Source organism: Zalophus californianus, chromosome 4, assembly GCF_009762305.2.
Source record: "Zalophus californianus isolate mZalCal1 chromosome 4, mZalCal1.pri.v2, whole genome shotgun sequence".
Lineage (NCBI taxonomy): Eukaryota > Metazoa > Chordata > Mammalia > Carnivora > Otariidae > Zalophus > Zalophus californianus.
Window position 1 is genome coordinate 36,745,242 of NC_045598.1, and position 19,104 is coordinate 36,764,345.

At 56.2% G+C, this 19,104-nt stretch overlaps 1 protein-coding gene across 1 annotated transcript; it reads left to right on the forward strand.

The window, feature by feature from the left end:
- The first annotated feature begins 1,354 nt into the window (after window positions 1-1,354).
- Window positions 1,355-7,237, forward strand: DMBX1 (diencephalon/mesencephalon homeobox 1). Its single transcript, XM_027576749.1, has 5 exons — window positions 1,355-1,376; window positions 1,833-1,998; window positions 5,209-5,387; window positions 5,654-6,002; window positions 6,786-7,237. Exons 2-5 carry the CDS (start codon window positions 1,845-1,847, stop codon window positions 7,235-7,237), a joined length of 1,134 nt encoding a protein of 377 aa, XP_027432550.1. The 5' UTR covers window positions 1,355-1,376; window positions 1,833-1,844.
- Window positions 7,238-19,104: the final 11,867 nt, after the last annotated feature.

Sequence of the window (19,104 nt, forward strand, 5' to 3'; positions counted from 1 at the left end):
CCTCCAGGAGTCTCCCATCACGGTGGGGATGAAATTCAAACTCCTACAATTGTCCCGTGAAACTCTCTGGGGTCTGGCCTCTCCTCTCCCTCCAGCCCCATCCCCTTCACTTGCTCTCTCCCTCTCTGGGCTCCAGCTGCCCTGGCTTTCTTGCTGTTCCACACACACACACCAAGCTTCTTCATGCCTCAGGGCCTTTGTCCTTGCTATTCCTTCTGCCTGGAAAGCCTTCCCCCCAGAACTTTGCATGGCTCACTTCAAATAGCAGAGAGCCCTTTCCTGACCACATATTCTCAAATAATCTTCCCTTTGCCTCTTGTTATTTTCCTCCTCTGTCTTGTTTTCTTCAGAGCACTTGTTCCTGTCTGACATTATTACATATATTTATTTGTTGTTTGTAGTTCTCCCTTGGAATGTAAATTCCATGAAAGCAAGGACTTTGGTACTTAGTAGGTGGGTGCTTAATACATATTTATTGAATAAATATGTGTAATATATAAATGTGTGAGAGTGTAATGTTTGTGTGTAGATATATCTGCTGCATGGATAGATATCTGTGAGTATGTGTGCAGAACCACCAGAATAATGACACTGAATTTGTAAATATTGCTGAGTTTGTATGTGAATATGACTGCATCTGTGAGTGCCTTGCTGAGAATGCCCATGTATGTGTATTTGTGCGTGAAACGTGTGTGTGTGTGTGTGTGTGTGTGTGTGTGTGTGTGCGCGCGCGCGCGCACTTGCGGGTGCATGCTGAGGATGATTGGTTGTGTGTAGCCCGAGCGTCTACTTCTGTGAGGGCGGGGAGCTGAGACACCTGGGCAAGTTCTTCCTCTTACCAAATGAACTTGCCATTGCTGCAACCCTCTCCCTTTCCCTCCCACACCCAGGAAACAGGAAGCACCTGTGTGTCTTTTGGAGCCTGCAGACATTGGAGCACATTTTAAAAATGCCGTTTCAGGGTGACACAGGGTGGGTGGTCAGATGAGGACCGTGAGGGTCCAGAGGAGACCTGGGGCTGATAGGACCTCATGCTGAGCTGGGCGTTCTCAGTAGGAAGGATGATAACTTGACCACCAAAGAATGAGGCTGAAGCAGCGTGGGTGGGCTGGGCCCTGGATTGGCTATGTGGCCTCCACATGTCCCTGCTCTTTCTCTAAGCCTCAGTAGACCCATCTGTAAATGGGGTTGGTTGCTCTTGGGGAAATGGTAAATAGAGGGAGGTGATGGCAGTGAATAGGTAACCGTCATAACGATAGTGTTCTTACGTCTGTGCAGCACATGAAGGTCTTAATCCATGATCTCGTCAAATGCCTCAGTGTCTCCAGTCCAGCCCTGGACTTGGCCCCATGTGGGCCTCAATGGTTGAATGAATAGTAAGTGTGTGAGTGAATCAATGAAGGTACAAATAAGACAGCGCCTGGGTGACTAAGTGGAGACATGGCTTCGGAAAGAAGCAACGGGGCTGATAAATCACAATGACTGACATTTTTTAGCACACGCTATGTGCCAGGCCCTATGGTAAATGCTCCTCTTAATTCTTGCAACAAACCCGTGTGATAAGTTCTATGATTAGCCCCATTTTGAAGAGGGAGAAACTGAGGGTCAGAGAAGTGAAGTGACTTGTCCAAAGTCACAATGCTCCTGAGTGGCAGAGTTAAGATTCCGGCCCACGCAGTCTGACCCCAGAGCACGGGGTGCTTTCCGATGGAGGGGCAGAAGCCCTTGGGGCTGAGGTGGGCGTCCCAGGTCTGGGCTGGGGGTGGTGTCTTCCCCAGGGCAGAGTGCGATACCCTGTTTCATGTCCCCTTCTCGTCCTTTCCCGTCGGCAGGCGCATGCCGCGATGCAGCACTACGGGGTGAACGGCTACTCGCTGCACGCAATGAACTCTCTCAGTGCCATGTACAACCTGCACCAGCAGGCGGCCCAGCAGGCCCAGCACGCCCCAGACTACCGGCCCTCGGTGCATGCACTTACCCTGGCCGAGCGCTTGGCTGGTAAGGGCCGTGGGGATGGGACCCTGGGGGACAGAATGGTGGGGGGTGGAGGAGAGGTCTGGGTGGGGAGGCTCTGGAAGTCCCCCAGTAGGAGGGAGGGAGGGAGCACTGGCAAAGTTTACTCTGGGAGGCCCTGGAAGTCCCAGGTCACTCAGCAGCACAGAAAGATGTCGATTCAAAATCTATGTATGACCATCTAGAGCACTCCTTGTTAGCCGGCGCTGTGCTGGGCACTGGAGCCGCCCCAAGGCTTCAGATTCCTTTAACAGCCCTATGGTGGTGGGGGGACGCGTTAGCCCATCTCACAGACGAAGGCTGAGGTAGGAGGGTAAGGGAGTAGCCTCGAGGATTGTAGCTGGGAAGTAGCCAGAAGAGGGCTGGAGTGCCCAGGGAGGATACTTCAGGTGCAGGAAGGCACATAAAGAATAACAGCTCCCGTGTTTTGAATGCCGATGATGTGCCAGGGGCCGTGTGAGGCTTTCTGTGTGCATCACAGTATTCAAGGCCGAGGAAGAGAGGTTATTACCTCCATTTTATGGACCAGGAGACTGAGGCTCAGAGAGGTTATATCTAGGTGGGGGCGGGGCTGGGGGCATTGAACATGACGTGATGGCTAAAAATAGAGCTTTGAAGTCCCGGATCTGTGGTCACTGTAGATCTGCCCATTCGAATACCTCTCCTCTCTGAGCCTGGGTCTCCCCTTACAAAGAGGGGACAATAGGCTGGCTGGGAAGTTATTTGAGGTAAGGTATGCAAGGTATTCGGCAGAGACTGGGATGTGCTCAGAAGTCATTATTACTCAAGTCCCAAGGTAAGTGGCCACAAGGGAGCTGCAGGCTTGTGTCTCCCTCCACCTTCAATGGAACGTTGCCCCCTGCCCTGCAGCCTCTCACTGGGCGTGAGAAGGACTTGACAGCATAGGCGAGGGGCATGATTCCTGGGAGGGGGTGCCACCCACTCTCTACTGTCCCAGGTCAAACCCTGAGCAGCTGGTGAGTCCACATGGGCCTAGCCCTGTGCCAGGCGGTACTCAGAGGGCTTGAGAGCACCCGGGGGATCGGTGCTCCTAGACACCTAGGAGAGCACGGCAGGAGTGTGGCGAGGGTCGTTTGGTGGGGCAGCTCAGAGCAGTGGGGCTGGTGTAGTCAGAGAGGACTTCCTGCAGGCTGTGGGGCGGGAGCCACGCCGTCGGTGAGGGGAGCGCATGAGCAAAGGCACAGAAAAGGGATGAGAGATATGAGGACCCTGCTGGGGAAGAGGTGCGGGCCTGGAAGGGAGCGTGAGGCGGCCATTTCCACTCCTCGAGACCCTGCCAGGCCTTGGGGCAGGGCTCAGTGGATAAAACGGAGCCCCTGGTTACCTTCTCTAGATCAGCGTGGGACATGAGTCTCCAGTGTGGGATGTGGGTACAGTCCTGTCCTGACTGGGTGCTTCCCTGGTTGGCAGTAAATGCCCTATGTCCAACCTGGTGGAGACACCGGCTTCTCACTGTGTGCTAGACCCAGAGAGGAATTGGGGATAGGGGCTCCCCTCCGCTGGTGGGGGCAGAAGACCTGGAATAGTTAGCACTCTACCCCAATTCTCCAGTTCTCAAGAAGGAGGGACATGAGCTCCAGGTGGGCCTTTGTTTAGAGGCCTCACCTTCTGGTAGAAAGTTCTGCTGAGGGGCAGACAGCCTGGCCTCCCCTGTGATCACCCACCATTTTGGTCCCTGGAGCCGGTAGCAGGATGCTGAACTCTTGCTCCCTCAACCAAGGTTCAGCTGACTGAGGGGTCCCCAGTCCCCAGGTAACCAACATGAGCTCAGTCCAGGCTGGGATTAGTGCCAATTTGTGAGAGGTTCAGGGCTCCCTCTTGAAGCTGAAAGAGCAACCCAAAGTCTGAGCCTTTCTGGAAACCCAGTTGCATCCTTCCTCATTTAGGGGGTTGTGGATGTCTCCCCAGTACCTGGAGTACAGAGGAAGGACCCTGGCAATCCTATCAGAGCCTGACACAGCTCAGGTTCTCTTCAATGTAGACAGCCCAGGATCCATTTGTCAGCTATGGGAGGCAGGGGAGAGAGGTTACTGTCCATCCACCGGAGTCTAATGAGGCAGAAGGGCTAGATCCTAGACACCAGCCCTGGGCAGACCTCTATCCTGAATTGTTTTCTTTCTTCTTCTTCCTTTTAAAGATTTTATTTATTTATTTATTTATTTATTTATTTATTTGAGAGAGAGAGAGAGAGAGAGAGAGCATGAGTGGGGGTAGGGGCACAGGCAGAAGGAGAAGCAGGCTCCGCGTTGAGCTGGGAGCCCGAAATGGGGCTTGATCCCGGGACCCTGAGATCATGACCTGAGCCGAAGGCAGATGCTTAACTGACTGAGGCACCCAGGCGCCCCCTGAGTTGTCTTCATGTTACCAATGTGTGAGCAGGACCATAGAAGCAGTGGTCCACCAGCTCTGTCTCTGCTCCAAACCTGTGGTGTTTAGAACTTAGTTTTTTTGTCCTCCTTTGAGGAAGGAGCCAAAGGGGTCAAGACTAGATGCAAAAACTTTCCTGTGCTCTGAGGGTCCTGCCGGAGCCAGGTTTTCTGTTGAGGAGACATGAGAGCAGGAGCCTCAGGTCCTGCCGTCAGAGACGCATAGAACAACTGGGGTAATGAGAGTCATACCCAGACGACATAGAATCAAGTACCAGTGAATTAGGGCTACCCGTTAGACCTCCCCTAACTAGACCTTGCAGATATGTCCCAGCTGCCAGCCTGGCTCCGCATAGCCAGGGGCCAGTATTCTGCCGGTACCCAGAATCGAAGGATCATGGGACGTTAGAACCTTTGTGACACTGATGTACAGATTATTAGCGTCATGTGGTCTTAGAATATTATACTCATAGCATCCTAGGACTTTAAGGATCTTGGAGCAATGTCCACCTACCTACCCACCCACCGCCAAACCAGACGAGGACTCTGTCAACCGTATTCCTGACAGAGGTTCATGGAGATGAGTCAGAGCTCTGTGGTCCTTATGGCGAATGTGGCTGCGGGGAGATCTTGGAACCCCAGCCATACGGAGAGAACATGGGTGAATTCTGAGGGGAAAGGGTCAGGACCCGGCTCTGCAAGGACCCGGGTGTCCACAGGGGGATCAGAGCAAAGTAAGATTCAGAACCCATTTCCCATAATTAAATGGGCCCCCTCTCCTTGCCCTCCAACGGCTGTACATTTCAAGACATCATCTTGGAGGCCCGCTATGGCTCCCAGCACCGCAAACAGCGCCGCAGCCGCACGGCATTCACCGCTCAGCAGCTTGAGGCCCTGGAAAAGACCTTCCAGAAGACCCACTACCCAGATGTGGTGATGCGTGAGAGGCTGGCCATGTGCACCAACCTGCCAGAGGCCCGGGTGCAGGTAGGGCCCCGTACCTCTGAGGAGACCCTGCAGACAGGCACCAGCCCATCAGTCTGCTTCCTGCTGCCGCGGAGCTGGCATTTTCGCCCCCAAGTGGGGCGGAGCTGCTCTCCCCGTGAATGCCTGCAGCGCTAGCTGGGTGGGGGGTGGTTTGGGAAGCGATGGAGGGTGCATGTTTCCTGGGAGGTGCAGACAGCAATGTTGTCATGCGCCTCCCCTCCCAGAGCACCCAGCGCCACGTCCTACAACTCCTCTCCCATCCCCAGGTGTGGTTCAAGAACCGCAGGGCCAAGTTCCGGAAGAAGCAGCGCAGCCTGCAGAAAGAGCAGCTCCAGAAGCAGAAGGAGGCCGAGGGCTCCCACAGGGAAGGCAAGACAGAGGCCCCAACCCCAGACACCCAGCTGGAGACTGAACAGCCCCCAAGCCTGCCCAGTGGTGACCCCCCTGCCGAGCTTCACCTGAGCCTGTCTGAGCAGTCGGCCAGTGAGTCAGCCCCTGAGGACCAGCCAGACCGGGAGGAGGATCCCCGGGCAGGGGCCGAGGATCCCAAAGCTGAGAAGAGCCCTGGGGCTGAGAGCAAGGGGCTGGGCTGCAAGAGGGGCAGCCCCAAGGCAGGTGAGGCTTGGCAGGTGCCGTGGGTGGGTGGGTGGGTGGGTGGGGGCCCAGCCCAGGGAGAACAGCCAGATCTGGTGGGACAGGGGCCTGGGGACGTGAGGTGGATCAGAACAGCGGGGAGAGTCAGCTTTTACCATAGGGCACTAGGGCATGGCCCGTTAGGGGAGTTGGCCCTAGCAGGCCTGTGCCAGTTCTTCACTCTTCAGTTGCTGAATCCTCAGAAGGTCTTGGGGGTTCTGGGGAGGGTGGCAGGGGAGGGGACTTGGGGAGCTCGGGGCAAAAGCTATTAATCAACCATCATGGAAATATGAAGGTATTTAACAACCAGTGCAGACAAAGCAGTGCCTATTGGGTGAATACCACATTGGTACCAGGGGTTCTCACACGCTGCAGAGACTCAGAACCACGTTTTTGAAGGAACGGAGTTGTGGCACGAGGCCTATCTCAGACACAGATCCTGAGCCCAGGCAGAGAGCTGGTGGGTGGGAGGAGCCACAGACAGGAGAGGGGAAGGGAAGGTGACAGTTCTTGAAAAGAAAAGGAGTATCCCCAAGAAGTCAGACATGGGGGCCTTGGCAGGAAGCCTGGGTGCCCCCCTCCCAGGATCCTGAGGGATGCTTCAGCAGGTGCCTTGGCTGAGATGAGTGGGTATGGTTTCAGCCAATACCTGTCTTGTCTGCAGTGCCGAGGGGGTGGGAAGTCTGAGGGAGCCCCCCGTCCCCCCGCCCCGGCAGACCATTGTCCTTGTCCTGAGTCCTTGGTTCTCGGTTTCTCTGCTTGCAGATTCCCCAGGCAGCCTGGCCCTGGCCCCCGCAGCCCCCGGGGGCGGCCTCCTGGGCCCCTCCCACTCTTACTCCTCCTCCCCGCTGAGCCTCTTCCGTCTGCAGGAGCAATTCCGCCAGCACATGGCGGCCACCAACAACCTCGTACATTACTCATCCTTCGAAGTGGGGGGCCCGGCCCCTGCTGCTGCTGCGGCCGCTGCCGCCGTGCCCTACCTGGGTGTTAACATGGCCCCCCTGGGCTCACTGCACTGCCAGTCCTACTACCAGTCCCTGTCAGCAGCCGCTGCTGCCCACCAGGGCGTGTGGGGGTCCCCACTGCTGCCCGCGCCCCCCGCCGGCCTGGCACCTGCCTCGGCTGCCCTGAACAGTAAAACCACGAGCATCGAGAACCTGCGGCTTCGGGCCAAGCAGCACGCGGCCTCTCTGGGACTCGATACACTGCCCAACTGACTGCTGGCCTCCAACCCAGCCAGGGGTCTTGGGTGTCCCCTCCCAGCCCCAGGGTTACCCCCAGATGGCTTGCAAGGAGTTAACTCTATGAGCCCAGGGATCCCAGGGCCTTGGAGTCCTGCTCCCTCTCCCCCTCCCCGAGTCCCAGTCCTAGGTGAAGCCCACACTTGCACACCCTCTGCATGGCCCTGCTCGGATCCCATGGAGGCCAAATGGGGCGGGTGAGGCCAGGGCGCCTGCGGCCTCCTGCAAGGCAGTGAGGCCCTCAGTGGCCAGATCCTCACCCCAGCCCGGCCTCCTCCCTGCCCGCCCTCCCTCCCCTCTGCCTCCTAGTAAGTCGATGTGTGGAATGTGATATATAAATATAAATATATAAAGCTATATTTTCAGGCCCCCACCCACCTGCCCCAGGCCCCCTGTAGCCCTTGCCTCCACCTCCGGCCTCCACATGGCTCTCTGCCTCTCCTCTGTCTCTCTCCGCCCTCTCCTTCCCTGACCTGCCTCTGTCTGGTTGCCTACCCTGCTCTCCCCAGCCTCCAGCTTCCCAGCTCCGGCCCTTGGCCCACGTCTCTTCTCCCCACTCCTGCTTTCTTTCTTTGGTGCTGGCTGTGTGGTGTTGTCAGTCCCCAGGCTTTGTTTTGTTTGGGATTTTGACTTTTCACTCTTAGTAATTTTGCTTCTTCCTGTCCCTCGCCTCCTGCTTCTTCCCACCTGCCCGTCTCCTCCCTGCACGGGCCCTCTCTAGACTGCTGTTCCTTTCCAACCCCAGTGGGGGGTGGGAGGCCCCCGCTGGAGACCCTGCTGCCCCTGGAGCTGGCCCCCTTCGCCGCTCTCCCTCAAGCCTGGCATTTAGAAGTGGTCATGGGTCATGTTCTCTTCTCTCTCTTTTCTCAGCCTTGAGGCCCCATTCCCGAGCTCGAGGAGGAGGGGAATGGAGGCAGGAGGCAGACTGAGGCAGGCAGTAGAAGGGCAGCATCCCTGCCCGTAAGAGCTCCAGGAAGAGGCCTGCTGCTGGCGTTCAGCCAGGACTGACCACAGGGCTCTAGAACTCTCTGGTGAGACTTCTCTGGCTGAGGGAGGCAGCAGGGGGGAGGGCTGCTCTCAGAGAGAGGTCTCTCCAGGGGAACAGGGGCAGGTTCTCCTCTCCTACCACCTGGCCTCCAGGTTCAGCAGTTAGAGTCCATCGCAGGGGTGCATCTGAGCCAGGAAGGAAGGCGGAATTTTAACTCCTGATCACAGTAAGTGCAAACCACACCACAGTGCGTGGTCTCCGCTTCTGCTCACGTGCGTCCTGGGGCCAATTGTTGCAGTGAGGGCTTCCGGCCAGCTAGTTGCTGACACGGAAAGGTGTCCTCCTGTTCATGGCGAGGAACCCAGCTCAGCAACTTCCCCTCCCAAGCGGCGGGCCTGTTTCTGGTCTGGATGAGATGGCCTGTAATGTGCTATCAAGCTATAACATTCTGCATGTCTGTGCTCACAGACCTTGCAGCGCAGAAGTTTTTAGTTCAACTAACAACAACAACAACAACAAAAAGGCTCTCAAAAGTACAATGGTTGAGTTGAAAATTACCATTGCCTTGCTGTGAAGCAATGAGTGGTGCAGGTACAAGCCTCTGCATGGGCACGGCCAGTCTCTGGACCTCAGTGTCCCAATACATAGAATGGGTCCCTTCTAGTTGAGAAAATCTGGATTGGATCCTGATTTTCTTGAGCTACAGTGCCAGGCTCTGTGGTTGCCCCATCGCCGTGCCTTCACATAGTGTCAGGGGTTCAGGGCAAGGGGAGGGAAGTGGCTTGCACAGATTCCAAGTCATGATCCCCAACCCTTTGTGGCTCACCACTGAACCCTCTACCCCCTGCTTGGAGAAACCACATCTGGAAACCAGGGTACAGATTCCTAAGGTGTGTCTCCTCTCCCAGTGCTGAGGGGCAGGGGGCTGTCTATTGGTGCCAGGTAGGATTGGTTTGCAGAGTAGTTGATGCCCATCATCCTTGGTGTGGAGGGGTGTCTATCTGAGCTGGGGCCGATGGAGAAGGCTTTGGATGGGAAAAAAGTGAGGGGGATGGTAGCCTGGGCCAGGAAAATCTATTTGAACAAGGCAATAGAGTGAGACTAGGTGGACGGTGGGGCAGGGGGCCCTGGTTTCATGAGAGGTGGGGCTGAGGGCCTTGAATCCAGGCTAAAGACCTCACCCTGATGGGGCAAGCACCAAGACAGGCAGGTGGGGGAAGGGGAGATGAGTTGAACCCGGATCTGGGATCTGGGATTTGGAAGGTGAATCCAACAGCCACAGGAGCATCAGAAGAAAAGAGACTTAGGCAGGAGGACCGAAGGGGTGTGGAGACTCTAGACATAAGGGATTTTTGGTTTGTCTTCTGGGATCAGTTCCAGGAAGATCTGTTTCTGAAATGAAAACAGTTTCATCTAGACCAGGCATGGGCACGGACGCGTCTCATAGTCCCTGGATGCAGGTGACTGTCAGTGGGCCTTGGAATCCAACAGCTCTGGACCTCACCACCTCCTCCAGGAAGCCTCCCCTGACCTCCTAAGGGGCAAGTCCACCCTGGAGCCGTGTTCTCCCCTCGCTGGAGCCAGGCGCCCCCTCAGGCTCAGCCAGCTTCCCTCAGATCTTTGTCAACACTTCCTCATTCAATTGAGCCAATTGTACCAGCCCAGAGAAGGCAGGGAGAGTGTGCATGATCCCCGGCCCTGGGCGGATGTCAACCTAGTTCAGGGGACCAGCCTGAGTTCCTGAAAGCAGCTAGAGAGCGAGAGGAGAGTGTACTGCGTGTCTCCTACAGGAGCCCGAGGGTATGGGCTTGGGGTGGGCCCCTTGCACCTGAGATGGAGGCCTTCCCCGGGCCTGCTGGCTCACCCCAAGCCTCTGTCTCTGACTGTTCCTTCCAGGAAAGCCTCCTTCCTCACCTCTGCCTCTTATCTGAGGTCTCTGTTTCCCTGCTTCTTCACTCCCCCCAGAGCATGGTCCAGGGGCCTGGGCCCCCACCCCGACTCTGCAGCTGGCGGGCTGGACAGACTGCTTTCCACACCAGCCGTTTTGTGACCATTTGTGCTTACAGGTCGTGCCAGGCCATGGCAAAAACACTGTGTACCGTATTTATTTATTCTGTTAGTTGAAAAAAAACAAGACTCAAATTTCCCCCTCCCTGCCCTGTCTCCTGCGTAGTGCAGCATGACGCTCTGTCCTGTGATCCGTCCGTCTGTCTGATTTCCTGTGATGTTGTGATCTGTTCTTTGTCCTTCTTGGCTAATAAAAGAATCCAGCAGCACAGCCCTTGGTCCAGGTTCGTTCCCTGAGATGCCTGCAGTGGGCTGAGCGAGCAGCTGTCTCAAGGTCTACTTATTGCTTGTCCAGTGCTGTGGCCGGTGGGGGAGAAGCGGCGAGGGGGCAGGCTGGCCGCGTGGCTCTCCGTGGCCCTTTCCATCTGTAGCTGTTATGCCACTCTGGAGTGTTCATGGGGAACAGAGGAGCCGGGATGGGGGGCTCCCATCTTCTGTGGGCTGCTTGGACCACAGCACAGGTGGTGGGCGCAGGGGCAGCTGGGGGTGTGCAGGGTAGCCTGGGATGATGGGTCTGTAGGGCGGAGAGAGGCCGGGGATTCCATGGAAACAGCAAGGGAGCCAGGACCAAAAGGGGATGACAGGAAGGCACATTTGGACCTAAAGCCCGAGCTGTTCTCCAGTGGGATGGGTGGCCTCTGGAGGGAGTGAGCTCTTTGTCCTCGGAGATGAACAAGCAGAGAATGAAGAAGGGATTTCTGCTCTGGGTGGCAGGATGGATTAGAGATTTATGAAGGTCCTTCCAGCTCAGGGTGAGCAGGGTGTGTGTGTGTGATTATAGCCTATAAGTCTATATGTATGTAGGAGAACCTGTGCCATGAATTCCTGTGTCTGCGTGTGCATGTGCATGTGTGTGTGCGTGTGTGTGTGCGCGCGCATTTCTGCGGCAAAGATGACAGGCCATCTTCCCTACTCAGCCTTCACGGTCCTTCCCTGGGGTTCCAGAGTGTCTGCACAGGGCCCCTGAGCCAGAAGGAGGAGTGCAGTCTCAGGGCTGGGGTTTGGGGGTGGTGAGAGTCCCCTCTGGAGATTTCCTGGTAGAACCCCGGCAGGCTCTAATAGTGTGCAGGGAGCTGCCGGCCGTGCTTCCAGGGGGCAGGTGCCTCAGGCCACGGGGACCCTGGGAGGGCCCTGACCTCCCTACTTCCCTGGTCACTGCGGACCCCAGGAGATGCATTCCTCTCTCCCCAGTGTGGTTGTGGATTAGGGTGGTGCGGGGGGCACCCCCCTTCACCTTGCCTTCCCACCTCCCTACAAGAGGCTGGCAGATCAAATGTCTGCCCCAAATCTCCCACTGCTTCCTCCCAGACCTGAGCCACTGTGTGCCTCCTCCATGCTTCAGCCCCATAGAACACACGTTCCCGGGTGTAGAAGGTGCTCCGGGAATACTGCAGTTTGAATCCGTCATCTACTCAACACTTACCCGAGCATCTGCCCTATGCCTGTCCCTGTGCTGGGGGCCGGAGACACAGACACGAAGGAGGAAAACATGCTCTCAAGACAGTTACAACACAGGGTGATTTGGGGTTCAAAAAATGGAGAGCTCTGGGAAGACAGAAGAAAGGTCCCTAGCTCAGCCTGGGGAGGCCAGGAAGTTCCCTTGGGAGAAAGACTTCTGAGCTGTGCTTCCTAGGTCCAGTGTTCACCAGGAGGCAAGAGAGAAGGGGGTCCTGGGAGAGGCAGGGCACATATGGAGCTGCAGGACTGAGCTGGCTGGGTGAGCCCCTGAATCTGGAGGAGCAAAGTGACTGTCTGGGTGGGGCTTGAGGATGGTGGTGGGCAGTCAGGGGCTGAGAATGGAAAGAGAGGCTGGGAGCTTGGACTCCACCCCAAGGGCCGTGGGGGACATTAAAAGTTATTTCCAGCGGGGGAGTGGGGTGATCAGACTGCATTTTAGTAAACCCATCCTCCCCGACTTTTTGTATTATGGTGGTTCATGAGGAGGCTGGGAGACCAGAGGGGAGGCGGTTGTCGTGTGCTGCTGAGAGGAGGGTGCATCCATGTGGACTGGGAGGAGAGGGCAGGGGAGAAGGGGTCAGCTTGATGAGAAATGTAGGAAGAACTACCGTGGTGACTACAGGCACGGGAAGGGTCAAGGGTGCTCCTGAGTCTCTCTCGTTTGGCCACGTGGTAGATGGAGACACTTGAGCTGGGGTGCGTGTGAGGAAATGAGCCGGAGCCCATTCTGGCCTTGTTTGTGGCAGTTGAGGAGCCTTTAATTTATTTATTCAAAGGAAGATGTTGGAGTGTACTGGACCAGGGCTCAGGAGGGGAGTTGTTTGCACTGCTTAGACTTTAATTTATTTAACAAATACTACATAGCACTTTTCCTGTGCCTGGTACTTTACAGATATTCAGTCCCCCAATCCTCATACAACTCTACGCGGTAGGTACTATTATCTCCATTTCATAGATGAGGAAACTGAGGCACAGAGAGGTTCAATGCTTGCCCATGACCAGGCAGCTAGTCATAAGTGAACCAAGGTGTGACCTTGGCTAACCTCAGAATCCACGCTCTTAACCTTGGTGGTTGTTAACAGAGACATGGCGAATGAAGCCTCGTTGCTACATGAGATCACACAGAGTGACTTTGAGGATGGGACCTCAGGGAAATGCAACGAAGAAAAGAAGATTCTATTATGGAGTTGGGGCAAGCTACTGTCAGCTTGCTGTTTACTAAGGCAAATAACGGCCCCTCTCTTGTCCTCCGTGTCCTCTTCCGTTAAATGCGGATCATTAACTATGTCCAGCCTGCTTCCCCGGAGGCTCACATGAGGTAAAGAGGAGAAAGCCTTGGAGGAGGCTGAGGGGCTGAGCGCCTGGCATGCAGCAGGTGTGGGGACAGCTGGTGGTGGGTGACATGAGAAAGGCAGTGGGGGGGTTCCCTGAAGCTTCCCCCCCAATCTTCCTTTTCTTACGCATTGGCCTCAGTGTTCTTTGAGTCCCTCAGGGGCCCAGGGGACAGAGAATCTTCTGAGAGGTCGTGGGGGATGGACCCCTTTAGGGCCAGGAGGGCTAGGCCTACCCCTCCCCCCTCTTTCCCACAGAGCTTCGGGGACTGGAGCGCCACCCCCTCCACTTCCAATCTCTCATTCTCCTCTCCCTTCTGGGAAAGCCGATTAGGAGGTGGCCTCCTGCCCGCCCCCCTGACAAGTTTGTCTGAACTTCCAACAAAGGCCCTCAGAGGGCTGCAGAGGGAGGGCCTGGCCGCCCCGGGAACCTGACACCACTGGCCCGGGATCACCCCAGCAGCCTAGGAAGCAGCTCCGTGGCCCTGCCCACCCTTAGGGCAGGCTGGAATGTCTCAGGGAGGTTCTGGCCTCACAAAGGCCTGGGGGCTGGGCTGGGGGACACCTTCACCTGGGAGCCCCTCACAACAGGGAAGGCAGCACAGACCAGGGCCCGGGAGGGTGGGTGGGGATATGCATATGTTCACACGCACACTCCCGTACACCCACAATTACACACGTACCTTTTCCCTCCTTCACCCCCGCCCCCGACACACATCCTCTCTCTCATACACACGGGACATGCTGACTTGGACTGGACTCCACAATTGCAGGGTGTCTGTCTCTCCCCTACTCCTGGACACACCTCCCACACAAGCCCTCAGACCCACAGTCCACAGTCTGTTGCTTGGATGTTCCGCACACACTCACCCCACCCCCAGGCGTGCTTTCCTCTCAGTTTACACCCCAGACAGGCGCCCCTGAACGCGCAGAGGGCGGCACCAGCCCCCCTCTACATGCGGGCCTCCCTGGCCACGCTGCCTGCCTGCTGAGGATCCCGCCCCGATGCCCATGGGCGAGTCCGTGCTCGGCTCCAGCTGCTTCTCGGACACTCGTGTCCCCTGAACCTCACGTCCACCCTCACCCACCGTCCTCCCTCCCAGGGCTGCCTTCATGGGCCTGTGCCCTCAAGCCCTAGAATGTTCTGACATTGCCATCTTGAAATCCTTCACTTTTAAACGAGGGCCCCGCACTTTCATTTTGCACTGGACTCCACAAATCATATAGCAGGTCTGGCTCCCTCATCACAGTCTCCCTCCGTCCGACTCACCCGCTGCCCCACTTTTTTTTTTTAAAGATTTATTTATTTATTTTTGAGCGAGATAGAGAGAGTTGGGGGAGGGGCAGAGGGAGAGAATCTCCAAGCAGACTCCCTGCTGAGCACAGAGCCCAGTGCAGGGCTCCATCTCACCATGAGATCATGACCTGAGCTGAAATCAAGAGTCAGATGCTTAACTAACTGAGCCACCCAGGCGCCCCTCACCTGGCCCTTCCGTGGCTTCAGAAACTCAGTCTCCAGAAGGCTCTCAGCGCTTTGTACCTGCCCACCTCCTTTCACAGCTGACGCTTCCCTCTCTGCCCCCAGCCCTCACCAGGCAGCTGAATGTGATGATGAGGGAACTACTAAGAGCATCCTGTACTTCAATATCCCCCCTCCTAGTGTGACCTTGGGGCTCAGTGTCCTCATCTGTAAAATGGACTCAGGATAACACCTACTTCAGGGTTCTTTGTGAGGATTAGATGAGATAGCATCTGTAAAACACTTAGCACAAAGCCTGACATTTAGTAGATGCTCAATAAATACTTGTTATTTATTGCTATTACAATACTAGGTGCTGGCAAACAAGATGGATTCAGCCCCTTGGCCCTCTATATAGCCTAATAGGTAAATTAGAGATTATTCGAGTAATCACACATATAGAAATGTAAAGTAGGGGGGTGAATGAGGAGCACAGACCTCTGACCTCATGAGGTTTACAGCTAACAGGAGAGGGAATCTGATGCTGGGATCAGGGATCCATCTGGGGTAGGCTGTAGTTCCGTTAGGGGCCAGGGTCAAAGCTCTCTGTGTAGCTGGGATCAGGGATCAGCCGAGGCGAGGGGCAGGGCTCAGTCAGTCTAGGGCAAGTCACAGCTCAATTAGAGGTCAGAGTTGCGGCTCTGAATGGGCTGAGCTAAGTCTGTGACCGGGGCCAAGTCAGTTTCATTCCTAGCATTAATTCCCTGTGGGGCTGTTTAATAAACCATAGGCTTCTCTGAACCTCTGTTTTATCACTATAAAATGGGGAGATCTCTGCCTACCCCCAGGCTTGTGGGAATTGAGTGAGCTAAGAATGGAAGTGAGGGATTAAAGCTGCCATGCTGCTCAGGACTCCAAGCCTGGCCCCCTGGGGCTCTCCTCCCCCTGCCAGGCCTGGGAGGTCTCGAAGTCCTTGCCTACATCTCCAGCTGCGGGGAAACCGCCACCTCAGCCTGGGATCGGTTCCAAGAGGAGTCTGGAGATTTCGCAAAGCCCTTTGAACAACAAAGGCCACAGGAGCGATATTTCCTCCTGGGGGCCGACCGCCCAGTGGCTCCTTTATCTTGGCAACTGGGCTTGGAGAGCGGTTCTTGGAAAGAGCTTGTGTGGGGCGTGTGCGGGTGCGTGTGAGTGTGAGCGTTTGTGCACAAAGCCGCTCTTTGTCGCCACCTCCACCTGAGCAGCCTGGCAGCCCTGGAAGTCTGGATCCTTCACAGGTCACCCCATCCATCCCCTGGCCTCCATGCAGAGGTGCTGGGCAGCCAGCGGGGAGGAGATTCTTTGGTTTTTCCTTTAAGATTCTCTCGGAGGAGAGAACTCCAAGAAAACAGGAGCTCCATTACCGCAGGAAGAATCTAGGTCAGGCCGAGGTGGATGCTTGACAACATGGGACAGATGGAAGGGAGTTTCAGTTCTTTTGGAAGGTACAGGACATCCTCAGAGCCCCGGGCCTCTCCCCAGCACACCAGGCCCCCTGGAGGCAGCTTGGACAGGATGGCCTGAAAGGCTTCCCTCGTTCAGGCTCACCTTCAGTCTGCCCTCTGTAAGCCACCTAGAGAAAGACCGCGCGGCCTCCATCTGCCTCTCGGACTGTGGGACATGGGAAAAGTCCCACTCGGGGTCTTAGTCCTGTTTTTAAGTCAGGCTTGGACTAAAGTCCCTTAGACTGGGCTGGGTGGAAGCTACAGATACACAGGCAGGACCCTGAGTAGCTGGAGGAGGAATCTCTCTGCCTGCCTTCACATCTCCTTCTCCCCCATTCCAGCCATCAGAATCCTGCTGAACCCAAGTGAATGGACAAGGGTGTGGGTGGCAGGTTGCCTGCTGGAGGACTGGCCTTGGGGATGGTCTGGAGATTCCTGCTGCAGGTTCTGAGAATAGACATCTGCAGGGGTCTCTAGTTCAGTCCCATTTGGGCAGGAGTCACCAAAAGCCAGCCCCTGCTCACAAATCTGCAAGGATGGGAAGCTCATTACCAGGTCTGACTATTGTGAAGTTCTTCTTCATACTGAGCTGAAATCAGCCACCTCCTCAACAGGCCTGGCCTGGGGTGGGGTTGGGGGCGCTGTGCCCATAGAGCATGTCTATTCATCCTGTTCTGGGACGTCCAACTAAACCATGTGGTACCTCACACACTCACAGTGCCCTTTCCCACATGTTTGCTCCGCTGATTCCTCCTGGGGAAAGCCTATTCGTTGTTTAGAACACATTCACAAGCCACCCTCTCCGGGGGCCTTGCCTGATTACACCAGGGCAGAGGAAGCCCCTTCCCTCTCTTAAGCCCTCCCGGCCACATCCAGATAGAACGCCCTGAGCAGGACTTGGCACGGCCCAAAGCCTGGCTCAGAGCTGGTGTTCAACCTAAATACCATTCTTGTCAAATTGAACTGGAGCTGTGGTGTGAAGGACAACTTCTGCCTCGAACCTCGGGAACCTGATCCCTGTCTGCCCTTGCCGTGTGGCCTGGGGCAAGCTCTGGCTTTTTGGGCACCTCTGTGTCCCATGTAAAGGTTGGAGGGTAGTCTATAAGGGCTGCCTGACTGCCTTGGACAGCATTGGTTTCTGAATGTCTTGCTGGGGTTTCTCTCCTGTGTGATATCAACCCCCCCGCCCCCGTCATTTTCCTCAACTGTTCCATCCAGGACCTCTCCCCATGCTGGGTGTGCCCAGCTGTGGGTGCAGGTGGGGCTCAGAGGCACTTGTGTGGCAAAGGCCTAGCAGCAGCCTAAGGAAGTGGCTGCAAGGGTCTACAGGGATGGCACCCAAGGATGAGTGAGCACCCTCTGGCCACGTAGGGCCTCTCCCTTCTCTCTCTCACTCTTGGCGTCCGTAAGAGCTGAAGCTAGGCCCCTGTCTCTTCCGGAAGCCGTGGCCCTGGCCGGGCACACAGGCTTCAGCTCCTACCTCTGCCCCTGGAGTATTGATGTCCAGAGTTTAGGGACCACAGCCCAGTCTTTGTGAGGTGGATGGGAGGCACATCAGTCAGCTCATTTTACCGAGCACCATCTATGGGCCAGACAGGGCCAGGGCACTGGGGAGACAGTGCTGAACAAGACTGGCTCTGCTCCAAAGGCCCCGAGTGCCAGTGGGGAAACAGACGACGCCCAGATAATCAGTGAAACAAATACACCTGGGGTGCTGAGTGAGGGTTATGAAGAAACTAAAATAGGGAGTGGGGTCAAGGCTCAGTGCTTGGGTGGGGTCAGGGTTCAGCCAAGGAGACTGATGGAATGACCAGAACAAGAGCGAGGCCAGAATGACCAGACTGATCCATAGCCAGGTGGCCGGTGGGTGAGTAAAGAGGTTGGCCTAGGCCTGGAGGCAGGACTGAAGGCTCCTGGGGGAGAGTGGGTAGGGAGGCGAGGTGGGATCTATTAAACTGATGACTCCAGACCCTAATCCTGTGCCAGGCCTAGGCGGGGAGTTGCGGGGGGGGGAGGGGGGGGCGGGGGGGCGGGGCACCCCTGCTGGGGTGTAATTTCACGCTGAAGGGTCTGATGGGGCGTCCCAGGGACTGATCCTTTCTGGATCAGAAAACTCACTTCCCTTTGTCACACGCAGGGCGATTAATGCCTTAACCCTTTGTGGGCTGGCCTAGGGCCAGTCCTACCCCATCCCACCTACAGCCCCTGTCAAAGCCCTTTACCTCCAGCCCAGGGAAGTCCTGGACCTGGTTGTATTTGTGGGGAGGGGGATGCTGTCACTGAGGAAAGCCAGGGCTTGGGTTCCAAAACAACCTGCCCATGTGTCTGTTTCCTTGCACGCAGCTTCCCCAGGCCCTTCCTTGTGCCCCTAGAAAAGTGAGCTCCCCACCCCTCTGTGCAGGTTCTTATAGCTCAGTTCAAGTCCAGTCTTCCTTAGGAGACCTGGGGTCTAGTGTAATCCACCAGCACAGCCTTCCCACATGTGCTGTGATGAGGGGCTCACCACCTCCCAAGAGGAGCCCCTCCCACTGGCAATAAGCAGGGACCCATAACCTCAAGAGTCCCTTGACCCATCAGTGAGGAATGAGCACTGGGTGCCCCAGGAGGCCTGGTTCCCTGAACACTCCCAAGCCATGCCTCCAGTAACACCCCAGGGATCTCCCTGGCCATTTCGTCCAGCGGTGACATCCCAGCCTGGGCAGGTCATCACCGTCCATCGCCCCGGCCTCTCTGCCCTCCCTGCTCCCATCACCCACCACCCGTCACTGTTCAAAGACCCACCAGGAAGTTGTCGAACCTTCTCTGGCCCCTCCCCTCGCTCCTCCCAGTCTAACTTCAGTGCCTCCCCTGCCGGCTCCCCTGGGGTAGGGGAGAGGGGCAGGGACCTGCTGGGCCTCTCCTAAGCTCCCTGGCTCTCTAAAACCCCAGTACCATTAAAAGAAAGCCCCTAAATGTTATTTACACTTCGGAGTCTTAAAAACCATTAACAAAAGCCACTTAATTCAATTATGTTCCCGGCTGGCTCAGTTCTCAGCACTGAGCAAGGGCCTCCCCTT

Coding starts and splice junctions, on each gene's coding strand:
- DMBX1 (XM_027576749.1), top strand. CDS start 1,845: ATGCAGCACTACGGGGTGAACGGCTACTCGCTGCACGCAATGAACTCT. Junction 5,388..5,653: donor TGCCAGAGGCCCGGGTGCAG/GTAGGGCCCCGT, acceptor TCCCATCCCCAG/GTGTGGTTCAAGAACCGCAG. Junction 6,003..6,785: donor GAGGGGCAGCCCCAAGGCAG/GTGAGGCTTGGC, acceptor CTCTGCTTGCAG/ATTCCCCAGGCAGCCTGGCC.